General features: G+C 37.3%; 1 protein-coding gene across 4 annotated transcripts in view; it reads right to left on the bottom strand.

Annotated features, from left to right (window-relative positions):
* The window catches only part of LOC307121960 (phosphatidylinositol-binding clathrin assembly protein), an 80,055-nt gene that overhangs the window by 16,379 nt on the left and 49,703 nt on the right, over positions 1 to 13,973 (bottom strand). For all 4 annotated transcript variants that reach the window (XM_079809750.1, XM_079809748.1, XM_079809749.1 and 1 more), the window contains 4 exons: positions 11,765 to 11,850; positions 10,800 to 10,935; positions 4,244 to 4,377; positions 2,739 to 2,836 (listed from right to left, as the gene is read on the bottom strand). In XM_079809750.1, coding sequence (XP_079665876.1) covers positions 2,739 to 2,836; positions 4,244 to 4,377; positions 10,800 to 10,935; positions 11,765 to 11,850 — 454 coding nt within the window. The remainder of the gene's footprint in view (positions 1 to 2,738; positions 2,837 to 4,243; positions 4,378 to 10,799; positions 10,936 to 11,764; positions 11,851 to 13,973) is intronic.

The following is a 13,973-nucleotide window of genomic DNA, read 5'->3' as shown; positions in this document are numbered from 1 at the left end:
TTAAGAGCAAATACACAGATCCAATATACTGATACACAAAAAGACAACTGATTTTGTTTACAAGGATACTGCATTTTGTGTGTATTTGGCCATTTAAGCGCAATAAGCCACGATAAATAATTCAATTTGGTACTTGCACGCTGTTTGCGAGGCAGCTTTATCTGCGCGCTTTGTACATGACTGAGTATCTTTTTATCTCTCAGAGAGCGCGCAAGTAACAATGGTTTAAAAATACGTGCAAATGATAATCTTTTTTGACGATACAACACTAGCCTGATAAGTGACAATTGTGTCAAAAAAAGTCTTGAATCACAACGTACATCTCGCTTGTATTGCAGACTTGGTGTGCTGACTTGAAGCCATTTGAGAGAGGCAGAGTAAGGAGGAGATAGAGAAGACGTGGGACCACTGAATCACTCAAATTACAGATTTGATCTGATATTTTGCGCTATACACCCTCGATCCCGCGCCAAAATGTACAAAAAAAATGTATACACATATTTGTGAAACAAATTTCCATTAATTTTCCAAAACTTTCTGGTTAATTTATTTTTCCAAAATTTTTCCAGGCTATTTTAAAATATGACAACTTTTCCAGGTTTTTTATGACCATACGGAACCCTTCTCATTACTGTCGCCATAATTTTAAATGGTAGTGTAAAGACCTCCTTTCTGGCAATTTATCACTGATGAGCCACTATTTAAATTGATTCTAGAGCAGCACCATTCATCTAAATAAAATCTGAGTAATGATATGGCCTATTAAATCGCTGGCTTGTTAATCTAAAATAGCCTATAAATCTTTTTAGTTTGTAGTTTTTGCACATGCTACTTTAAATGTTATTTTATGCCCTTTTGCCTGGATATCTAAAAAACAGCTACATTAAATTCAACACGTAAAATCATGCGCAAAAACATAAATCACAATATAATTTTTTGGGGCCAAACCGTGCAGCCCAATTAAACCTGGACCATTTTACATGCATACTTTGTCCTGTCCATTAAAGTTTCTGATAACAGTTTCCATCCATCTGAGGATGCCATTAAAAGCTGTTTTTGCCTGAAAATGTCATTAAATACTATAAAAATTATATTTCTTGTACAGCACTTTGGTTTCAACATCTGTTGTGTTTTAATGTGCTTTATAAAATCAATAAACTAAACTTAAACCCTTTTCAGCCGAAGTGCTTCAGACAGCCAACATTTCAGTGGATTCCTATTATTATTGCACAATATAATGTAAATAACAATATACAGCTTAAATCTGTGCCTGTGGCTCTTTCTCACCCCTCTCCTCATAACTCAGCAGTCAAAAAAACTATTTTCTCCATCTGTCTACATTGGTGTGTCTTTGCGCTGTTAGTAGTATATGTGGGTCTCTAGAGGCCTGAATCTCGCTGTGCGTCTGGCTAGCCCTCGCCGCACCTGCCCACTAGCTGTAAAGCGCACGCTCCAAGTGCATGCTGTGACCTACAAATCCTGGCATAGTTAAGAGTCTGGCAGTGTGTCTACACTCTGTACCTTTTGTCCTCAATTCACACTACCCCAGCAGATGTGCTGAACTGCTGAAAACGAACCTCTGACACGAAGCACAGCTCCCAACCACAGCGAGAATTCCTCAGCAGAATGGTACCCAAACCGGTCATGCTTCACAATATCTAGAAAATATTGTTCTAAACTGACACGATAGGATGGAAGGGTACGGAGAATAAAAAAAACAAGACAAAACATTGGTTGGGTTGCAAAACCTAGCGAGCTGCTCATCTAGTCCCATGATGCTCAAAAATGATTCCTACAGCACTGTCCTAAATGACGTACTTGAAGTGGACATCTCTCAAGTGTGTTTGTAAAGTCCGCAAAATTGTTGGGCGTCTCTTTTGTTATCTTATGAACTAGAAGAGTGCTCCCTTTGCGGTCGTGATGCACTCTTATTATGCATTTTTGCAAAGCAAACACTACTGCAAACTACTACCTAACGGTCTAAAAAGTTTGGAATAATTAAGAGTTATGTTTAAGAAAGAAGAATCTTACCAAGACTGCATTTAGTTAATCAAAAATACAGTAAAAACTATATTATTGTGAAATATTATTAATATAAATATTATTAAAATATATATATATTTTTTTTAAATGCTCATTTAACTTTCTATTCAAGGAATCCTGAGGAAAAAAATGTGATGTTTCCAAAAAAATATGAAGCAGTGTCAGAGTTACCATTGATAATGATAATAACCACTATTAATAACTAAGCACCAATAATTATTGCTAATAACTGAGCTGAAACCAGCATATTAGAATGATTTCTGAAGGACTATCTGACACTGAAGATTGGAGATGCTGAAAACTGCCATCACAGGAATAAATTACTTTTTAAATTATTTTAAAATATTTGAATAGAAAACAGTTACTTTAAATTGCAATATTTCACAATATTACTGTTTTACTGTATTTTAATCATCTAAATGCATTATTGGTAACTATAAGAGACATTCAAAAACTCAGGGGCTCAGGGCAGGATTTGGGACAGGGCTTACAAAAAGAGAATTTGAAACAGACAATGTACATAGAAATAAACTAGCAAATGAACAAACAAATAATGAAATGAACAAGTTAAAAAAGGATTGATGTGTTCTAATGATTTTTCTGGGACTAAATTAAAGGTCAGCGATCTAAAGTGGTAAAGCAAAAGAGGCGGCATTAGTGATGGGGTGTATGTGTGTGGGTGGAGTGGGCCGCACCTCCCCAGGCACTGCTGGCGGTGGAGATAGGAGTGCTCTGCACAGCAGGAATGAAGGCAGGTTGGAGGTCAAACAAGTCACTGGTGAGGTTTGGCATGCTGTGAAAACCCCCCCCAAAAAAACAGAGACTTTAGTACAGGAGTAATATATTCAAATACTACCACAGATATTGTGTATTTTTTTTGTAGAAAATGGAGTATTGTGAATGAAAATATTTGAAGGTTTTCCATTAACTAGATCAGAGGTTCTCAACTTATAAATGTAAAATTACAAGAAGGATGTAACATTAAGACACACTTCCTTTCAAGTGTCAGTTTGGGGAAAATAATATTTTTTAAATTAATACTTTTATTCAGCAAGCACACAATAAACTTTTACAATGTAAATTTCCATTTCAAATAAATAAAATTCATTTCAAGTTTCTATTCATAAAAGAATCCTGAAAAAAGGGTTTCCATTATCCAAATATATTCAAAAGAACCATTATTAATAACTGAGCACCAAATCTGCATATTAGAATGATTTCTGAAGGATCATGTGACATTGAAGACTTCATTAATGGCTGATGAAAATTCTGTGCCTTCACAATAATAAATGAAATTGTAAAAAAAATATTAAAATAGACAACAGACACTTTAAATGATAAAGTCTGACAAACTACAGTTTTACTATATTTTTGATCAAATAAATGCAGCCTATTTGAGTGAGACTTCGTTAAAAAATATTATTGTCCGCAAAATTTTTAACAATAGTATATGTATACGCCGTTCCCCCAGTTTAAGAAATTAAAACTAGATCATTGTACAATGTCTGGAAGAACTTAGTCAAAAGCAACTGGACTGTGATTTTTATTGGTTTCAAGACATTGCACCAACAGGCCGAGTGGCTTCATCAATTTACTCGAGAAAGAAAGAGGGAGAGAATCGAAACAGCGGGTATTGATGTGAGTGTCCTTTTTCTGCAGAAGTCAACGTCTAGTACTCCCTCCTCTCTCACACGTACTGTATAGCACAGTCTAAAATGTTTCTCATTCTTTATATGTTCTGTAAAAGGCTTGGTAGATTTTGAAAAGGAACCTGAAGCAGAAGCTGGGGGGCTTTCCTACAAAAATTGTCCAATGATCTCCTTTTCACTTTGTCTATGCAGACTACATTAAGAAATACTAGTGAATTAACTGTACAGTCATGGTTTGATCTTTAGAAGCTGCCCCAGTTCTCAAAGATGGTACATGGCTTTTTAATTCTCACCAATGCCACATTTGGGTTATACCCCCGAGACAAAAAAAAAGACCAGCAAACAACCCAAAAAGAGCCAAATGCATTGTATAAGTTCAACCAGACATCTTTTAGTTTGTTCAAAATCTCAGACTTATTGACAATATGTACATGTATTTTTTTTCTGCTTTTATGCTGTGTCACATGGGGTAGTGCATATTGTAGACGTATTGGGTTTTGTATTATCATTTGGTATAATATCTACTGCAGCATGTACAGTATGTCAATGACCTGTTTGTTGAGGGTGGGCTTGTGGTGTTGGTGAACAGGTCCATGCCTGCACTGTGGTTGTTGGCACTGCCCATAGACTGTGTGCTGGGGGAGGCGGAGGGGGTATGCAAGCCAATCTCCTTCAGACGCTGGTTCTATACAAACACACAAAACACAGGGAAAAACATTTACAGAGAATGTAAATTATATAAAGACTGGGCTGTTCGGCTTAATTCTTTTGTAATGGTCACTGTAGAGCCAGACAGCACAGAGCATTTCCTTCAGATGAGCTCTGTGAAATCAGACAGATTACAACAACTCAGGCAGCTGAAGTGCCTGTCAGCTACAGATCAGACCAGATGCCTGTGTGGAAGTTCACTTACAGTTTGGTGAACTTCCACTCAAAAAGACGGAAACAAATCATGAGGTTCCGCTAAAAGAAATAATCCTTATCAGTCAGTGTGACTGAATGAGCCGTCAATTTTCCTTCATGCTTTATTTTCAGACGTCAGAAGAATAACGTAGCGCCTAGTATTTTAATGTAATATGGTATCACAAGAATATCTGTGGCAATAACCCTTCAGTCTGCCGCATTCTTTTCCCTCCTGATTATAGTTTTTTCTTTGTATTCCACTGTATCAGTATGAAAAAAAGATAACATACTGGGCATTTGTGGTCTGTTCTCCCGATTTAATTTAGGATATCCCATGAATTATTCACTGGAATGCACTAAGAATCTCTTTCGGGGGTGGGGGTGTTTTCAACTGATGCTTTAAAATGTAACCGTCTCCCCTTTTCTCTTCTTATCCCTATTAGCAGTGAGTTCTGGAACTTTTCTAAAGCAGGTAAATACAATATTTGTTACATGTCAAAATGATGGAAAGTACTTTGAAATATTATCACTCAATACTAAAGTTAATAAGGCTACGTTACATAGTATAGATAGACAAATATTACTACAGTGATTTAACCCATCCAAAATATTGCTGCAAAAATTTTTTAAACTTTTGGGGTTATTCAAAACCCCAAAAAAGCTTACTGCGTTCTTAGAGCGAGCCTTTCACTGATTGTTTACAGTCTAACGGAAGTGTCTCCTGTAATGACGTGTGGGGAAAAAGGTGGATAAGAGATAGCTGAAATCAAGAGATTAGATTAGATTATCTCCCAAGTCAATTTCCTTGACAGAAACTAGAGGAGCCTAAACCAGCCATATGAAAAAAACAAGTCGTCAATAAATCAACAATATGTTGGACCCTTTCAAGCCAAGCAAGCCACTAGAGCAAAATTTGTTGCCAATAGATAAACCAAAATCATCCCTGGTCTAAATTCTGGCCACTCTGCCCAGACCAATATTAAACCAGGGGTGTGTAAATTCAAAAAACTTAATTAGTTTCAGTTACAATGTAAACAAAAGTCTGACAGTTTAACATTACAGCATGAGATGAAGAGTTGCGGAGTCTAGTGAGGCTGCAAGATTAATTGAAATAAAGCAGAAATCATGATATGGCCTACTGCAATTATTATATCGAAAATGCTGCAGTTTCATTTAATACATATTCCGTTAAGCTGTTCTTTTACATGCGAGCAGCTCATAATCCAGAGTTTTCCATGTCTTAGAGCGGATCGGTTCGCAGTAAATGCTGCTCAACAAAAACTGGACCTGCTCTGAGTTTGGGTCGCTTATAACGTATGTTTGAAAATGCAACATGCACCAACATTTGAACCAAATTTGCAATGAGAAGTGCTTATATGTTGTCAAGAGAAGAGTAAGTAACTATAAGGGCTCCATGCGGTTTTCCTCCAGAATAAACTTACCATTTGAAAATGAGGAAATTGCGGCAGCCATAAATATTAGTATTGTCATTTTACAGTTGTACTGTAAAAATTATCAAGGAACTTTGCATGGGTGAAGCAGGCACAATGATATTACGTAGCACCTGAAAATAGTCCCCAGCACGCTCTCTGTGCAAGCAGGTTGTCATATTGGTTATGTTGACGGAAGTTAGCCTATTTTCAGGCGCTGCGTAATATCATTGAGCCGCTGCACCCATGGTTCGGCAGCAAAGTTCCTTGATCATTACGCAGGAATGAGAGTATAAGTTCCTAGCCATATCTGTCTAGAAAATCGCAACTTTTCATTTTCCGTCGGTCTTAGTACACGATGTAACAACAGACAAGTCAAGTTTTAAATAGGAAAAACATCTAAACTCTGGTCATTTTTGAGCGAGATGCTAACGGTCTAATCAGACTCAATGATTCATGCTAAGCTACGCTAAAAGTGCTACCACCAGACCCGGAGATCGGCTGAATGGATTCGAAAACGGTAAAACTCAACTGTTTAACTCTAGGGGAGTGGGAAAATTAGTAACATTAGTAACACAGTGTTCCTTTAAATGATATTTTTCCTAAATACTTAACTTTATTATACAGTGAAATACTACAATAGCAATCTCTCATTTTAATATATATTATTTAGCAATACTCATAACAATAATAATAACAACAAAAACAATAAAAAAAAATACTATTACTAATTAATATAGTCATATTCACACGAAATATTTTACCAAATGCAGACCTACAAACAAGCACAGCAAAATCTGGAGGTTTTTTTTTTACATTTATTTTAAAACTCATTTTAAAACGCAATCTTTAAAAAGAAAAAACAGAATTCGACCCCCCCCCCCCAAATTGTGCAACCCTAGATTATACTTTCTAAAGAGAGAAGAAGTGGGTTGCGACATGTTATGGTTTAATGCCTTTCGATATGCTCTTTACAACACTGAGAAAATGTGGGAAGAAAAGAAAACTCAGAAAGAGAAAGCGGTAGCTAAAAAACATGCCCCTCCAGGAGTGTTGAGAACACAATAATCACAAAGAAACACCAGTTCAATTTCATACAAATTTATTCGAACATGGGCTGTGTAAATATTTTGATGTTGGACTTTGAAATTGCTCTGAATGTTTGCACTATTCAGATACGGAGCTACGGTGCATCTGGGGATACATTCCACACCACTGACGTTCCTGTCATTCAGTTTGTGTGTGTCGGTGTGTGTATTTGTGTCCCACAAGGTATGACAGTACCTCCTGATGGGGACAAAGGAGTTTGATTAACCTCGCCCACCACTTACTGCTGGAGGCTAATCTTTGAAGGTACAAGGGCATACTGTATAAACACAAATGTATGCGTTTGTGTAGGACACAATGTTCCCTGAAGAGCAGCTCTAATCCAATCGGTTACAAAACCCTTCTCTAGGAGGAGTTATATTCCTATACTGTGTGTACTATTTATATTCTATATACACTGATCAGGAATAACATTATGTTATGACACCACCTTCCTAATATTGTGTGGGTCCCCCTTTTGCTGCCAAAACAGCCCTGGCCCGTCGAGGCATGGACTTTACTAGACCCCTTAAGGTGTGCTGTGGTATCTGGCACCAAGATGTTAGCAGCAGATCCTTTAAGTCCTGTAAGTTGCGGGGTGAGGCCTCCATGGATCGGACTTGTTTGTTCAGCACATCCCACAAATACTCAATTGGATTGAGATCTGGGGAATTTGGAGGCCAAGCCAACACCTCAAACACACACACAACACTAGGCCGACAAACAATATCATATTGAATCGCGATACAATTTATGTCGATAACAATGATAAGCTCTGGACATTTTTACTCGATATGGATTAGTCTAACACCCAGTCGCACAGCAGAAATAAACGCGACAACAGCCAGTCAGTGTGAAGCTTTTAACTTGCACATCAAAAGTACACGCTCTACTGGCAAAGAAAACTTGACACGAGAAGGGAAAAAAATTAGTGGAAGCGGCGACGAACGTTAAATCGAAAGCAAAACTAACCTTGAGTTATCATCCAAAGATGATGAATTTGTCGATAAAAGGTAGCACGAATTGTTACTCATTTGAACCGTGTCACACAGACCATTTATCAGCTTGGGTCAAAGTCCAAACTGATCAGTCTCTGTCACGTGACCATTCAACGAAAAACACAAATGTCTATATGATTTAAACTAGTTTGAAGCCAGATTAAACAGCACTGACAAACAGGAGAAACAATACAGTCAGAAGGCTTTTTGATCAACAAATCTCCATAATTTACCATGGATTAGTAACTACTACTACCATGGATAACACTAACAGCACCATGGTACTGTGGCAGAAATGTGGGATATTCTATTCATATAGAATTTAATTATATTATTAATGAAGACATGTATTAAAAGGAGTAATGGAATATTATTACATTATTTGTTTGTGATCGAGCTATAGAATTTGTGCATCCATTTATACAATGTTTTTAGGCTAGGCCTACTGTTTTTCATACAAATACCATAGAGACCATATAGATATATTTTACCAAGGCAGTGAAGAGCTATATGCGTGATTTTAACTGTGGTTATCATGCTCTAAATGTATGATACTATGGAAGACCAATGGTTAATTTGAATAAAACTAGTCAGAATATTAAATTTTGCCATATACAAATGAGGTTTTTTTTTAAAGGATTAGTTCACTTTTAAATAAACTTTTGCTGATAATTTACTCACCCCCATGTCATCCAAGATGTCCATGTCTTTCTTTCTTCAGTCAAAAAGAAATTAAGGTTTTTGATGAAAACATTCCAGGATTTTTCTCCATATAATGGACTTCAATGGGCTCCAAACGGTTCAAGATCCAAATGACAGCTTCAAAGGGCTTTAAACAATACCAGACGATGAATAAGGGTCTTATCTAGCGAAACGATCAGTTTCTGCGAGAAACCGAGCAGAATTTATGCTATTATTTTACCTCTTATCAGAAGAACGTGATCATCTCTGAGCTCCGCCATAACTTCCGCTAAGTGAGGTCAAAATACGAGCGTGGTCATATCGATCGTAGATGCCTCATTTGACTGATCCGTGCAGGCGCTAATGAGGCATCTACGTATATATATATCTATGACCATGCTCGTATTTTGACCTCAGCGGAAGTTATGGCGGAGCTCAGAGATGATCACGTTCGTCTGATAAGAGGTAAAATAAAAGCATAAATACTGCTCGGTTTCTCGCAGAAATTGATCGTTTCGCTAGATAAGACCCTTATTCATCGTCTGGTATCGTTTGGTATCATTTAAAGCCCTTTGAAGCTGCACTGAAACTGTCATTTGGACCTTGAACCGTTTGGAGCCCATTGAAGTCCATTATATGGAGAAAAATCCTGGAATGTTTTCATCAAAAACCTTCATTTCTTTTCGACTGCAGAAAGAGAGACATGGACATCTTGGATGACATGGGGGTGAGTAAATTATCCTTTAAAAAATGTTTTCTTGTTAATGAACAAATTTACATCTGCATCCTAACTCAAGCTACTACTACTACTGTCAACTCACTGTCAAATGTGCATTTCTCAGACAAAACATGTAATATTATTAATACAGCAGCCTGCACTGCAAACTGTGCCGAATATATATGCCAAAGTAAGGCAACACAAACCTGTTTCATGACTAGAAACATCACCTATTAGAACATGCAGAAACTAAGACATTAATTTTTTTCTATCAAGAAATTTATTTTGTAAAGGAAAAATTACTGGCAAAGTCTAAGGAATTCAAAAACGTGAAGTGTGTGTCATATTCTGACAATAAAAAGTAGCTTAAAACCACAATTAACAGTCTGGTTTCTACAAAAATCGTGATAATTATCGCTATCGACTGATATGAAAAGATTTTGTCAAGATCCTTTTTTGGCCTTATCGAGGCAGGGAGCATTATCCTGCTAAAAGACGCCACAGCCACCAGGTCTGCAACAATGCTTAGGTAGGTGGTACATGTCAAAGTAACATCCACATGGATGGCAGGACCCAAGGTTTCCCAGCAGAACATTGCCCAAAGCATCACACTGCCTCCGCCGGCTTGCCTTCTTCCCATAGTGCATCCTGGTGCCATGTGTTCCCCATGTAAGCGACGCACACACACCCGGCCATCCATGTGATATAAAAGAAAACGTAATTCATCAGACCAGGCCACCTTCTTCCATTGCTCCGTGGTCCAGTTCTGATGCTCACATGCCCACTGTTGCCGCTTTTGGTGCTGAACGGGTCAGCATTGGCACGCTGACTGGTCTGTGGCTATGCAGCCCCATACACAACAAACTGCGACGCACTGTGTATACTGACACTTTTCTATCAGAACCAGCATTAACTTCTTGAGCAATTTGAGCTACAGTAGCTTGTCTGTTTGATCGGACCACACAGGCCAGCCTTTGCTTCCAACGTGCATCAATGAGCCTTGGCCGCCCATGACCCTTTGATAAATACTGACCACTGGAGACCGGGAACAGCCAACAAGAGCTGCAGTTTTAGAGATGCTCTGACCTAGTCATCTAGCCATCACAATTTGTCCCTTGTCAAACTCAAAATATATATTATATATATTATATATATACATATATATAAAAATATAACCAAAAAGAAAATGGCTAACAAAATCAGAATAACATCAACTCCTGTCTACGGTTCAAACGGATAAGCAATTAGAAGAACATGCTCATTCACAGAACATAATGGGAGAGAGGCCTACCTTGAGTGCTTGCAGACGGGCTTGCTCCTCCTCCAGAGCCTGTTGCTTCTCCTTCTCATCCATCCTACTGGATGAGAAGGAGAAGGACATGCCGGTGTTGGACAGGGTCGACACCGCATTGGACAGAGTGTTGGCTCTGCAGACAAAAACACAGATCCATATAGAAGTGAGATTTCCCTTTCATTTCTTTAAGACCTGATGAATTTAACACTGTTCAGTGTTCACAACCCAAAAAAGTCAGTACGTGGCTATATATAAATCTCTTGCTAGTTGCTAATGATTTGTTGTTGCTGTATCAACACGTGCTCTAAAGTGCTGTTAAGAGGTGGCATAAACAGTAACTTGCATTTGCCTACATATTTTTGTTTTTCTATTATAAAATTATTTACACTCACGAGTTAAATGAGATGTCCTTTGCCTAATTAAAAATTAAAATAATCCCCTGATAAACGCCGTAGTATTTTACACAAAATGGGTCACTTTTGGTGCTCACCAAATGTTATTATATGACACTTGATATGCAGTTAAAATAAAATGTCAGTGAATGTTAGATTTTGTAGGGTCTGTGCTAACTTGAGATCTGTAAAAATGCTTTCTGGGACCTCTTATGGATCAAATCCAATGATCATTGCTTTTTTTTGTTATCTCCGTTCACTACCATTAATTTGTACCACTTGTGGTAATGCAATCCTTTTTTCCATCTGTTGATAAATATGGTAAACATGGAAGCTCAACTGTGCTTGCTTGATGTGCAAGAACGGACCTCATTGGTCAGCGTTATTGAGTGTCTGTGTTTACCATATTTAATGATTTGAAGTGAGTTAACTACATGATGAACCGATTTAATTTAGGCGCTTATTTAAAGCATTCACGTTTCAATGGATGGACAATTACGTCACAGACATTTGCCCAAATAGGGCTTTACAATGTGATTCTGGATTTTTTGGATCTGTAGGCTTTCATACCTGTTATCAGCGGAAAGCTCCTTAGTTTTCTTTCCCTCCAGAGAGGCCAGGTGCTGCTCAAGAGCCTCCAGGAGACTGCTGGGAGCCTGCAGGAGAAAGAGACGGGTCAAGAACACAACAAAAACAGTGTACAGTGCCCTTTTAAAGAGTACACACTCACACAGTCAAACACACTTAACACACACACCCACTCAATCAACCCAAGTTTCAGCAAATAATAACAGGAGCATGCTTTAAGCTTTTGAGAAGAGGCATACAGGCAAAGGATAAACAAGCACAGAAAACAAGAGAGGAAGAGTACAAAAATATAAGAGAGGAAGCGACATGCACACTTGAAAATCCAAACCTCAAACTCAAGACAGACCCATGAGGTCAACAATATAAAAATCCATGACATTAAACTCTTTACACTGGATTTTGGAACTAGTACTTCAGGGGTTATGCGAGACATTCTTGTGTTTTGAGTCGCAAATCTAACTAAAACCTTCCTCTGAGCCCTTTATACCGATCTAGGATGTATTTCCTTCGAAAATAATTATCTTAACTACACAAGGAAGCATTACAACATCCAGATCAGCAAACACGGGATGTGTATGCTAGCACTTAAGAACACACACACCTCGTGCTGCTTCATTAAAATGAGAGCAAATGTTAGCACAAGCTCAGAACTCATGGTTGGTGAAAAGAGCAGGTGCTTTGTGCCAAGTTTCCAGAACAGACAAATCGTGTATAAACTGCTCTTAGAGACTAAGGGTAAGGTAAGCTCTTTGAGCCTAGCTGGCAGAGCTAGCCAACATGTCTGGATCTGATCTAGGTTGGCTTTTTCTCCACATTGCTGAGAGGGCAGTTTGGGTCTAATCCATCCCACAGAAAACAGAAGCCAAAAGAGAAGAAAAAATACATATGCAGCAGTTTACAATTCAAATGGAAACAGAAACGAACATTTCAACTAAGCGGGAAAATGCATTACTTTCACAGAAGTGAGATAAAAAGAAAGATGAAAGGCTAACAGCTTTTAATTTGCTTCTTTCCTGTCTGATTTGATTTCCTTGGAGAAGAGACATCAAGAACAGGCTTTTGATTAAATGGCTACATTATAGATGTGCGTGCCAGCAATGCAAAGGACAAAGTGAGGTTACATGAATACTTCATCACAATCCTACAAACGAAGGGCCGCTGGGGCAGTATTCTCACGTAAAGGAGAAACCGGGCATCGGGTATAGTAAACATATAGCTCTCGTTTTGTGCTCAAGAGCTCCACCTACTTTGATGGCCAGGGGGTTTACAAGCATGAAGCCGCCATGCAACCCAGCGGGAGATTTGCTTTTATGCTGATCTGAGCTAACGATTTGATCAAACCATAAAGAGACAACTGCACGTCTGGTCTCAGATCAGCAGAAAAAGCGATGTACAGCCATGCCTGCAAAGTGACAGGGTAAAAGATGGCAGTTTGAGCCACATTTAATCAGTTAGCCTAGTTTTAAAGGGATGCATCTGCTGATGCAGTCAGGAACAAACTAGGGCTGGGAGACATAGCTAAAAAAGTTAACTCAATATTTACCTTATGATTTTTGAGATCTCAAATTACACAGTGTGTATTTGCTCTTAAATGAGTGACTTTTCATTTAAGGAATAATAATTTTGACCAGACCATTCAGATTTAAGATTCAGACTCAAAATACAATAAAATATAGTTTAAAAATGTATTAATTAAAAATTATAAATAAATAAATACATGTATTTATTTTATTAATGTATTAATCAATTTGATATTTTTTTATTTGTATTAATAATCATTATAAATTATTATATAATATTATTCATATTCATTTAATAATAAAAAATAATATATGATATAATAAAATATGCATTTCTAATTCATTTATTTATATATATATATATAAATAAAATTAAATAAATAAAATATATTTTTCTCATTCCAATACTACTATGTGGAAGAGCACAACAATACATAGTAATAAACAAAACAATAAAAAACAGGCATATTAGTTTAAATTTTTATATGCCCCTGGTTTCATTCAAAAGATAGTATTCAAATATTTTTGTTAACATATTAAAATATTTCAAGTGCAAAACTGGCCTACTGGCACAGGTTTCTAATAAACTGGATGAACATATAAATAATATGGCTGGGAATTGACACAAATTGAAACTAATTGAGTGATTACATATGACATGATGCGTATTT

The sequence above is a fragment of the Gobio gobio genome (genome assembly GCF_949357685.1).
Source record: "Gobio gobio genome assembly, chromosome: 2".
Lineage (NCBI taxonomy): Eukaryota > Metazoa > Chordata > Actinopteri > Cypriniformes > Gobionidae > Gobio > Gobio gobio.
This window is presented reverse-complemented; position numbering and strand designations above follow the sequence as displayed.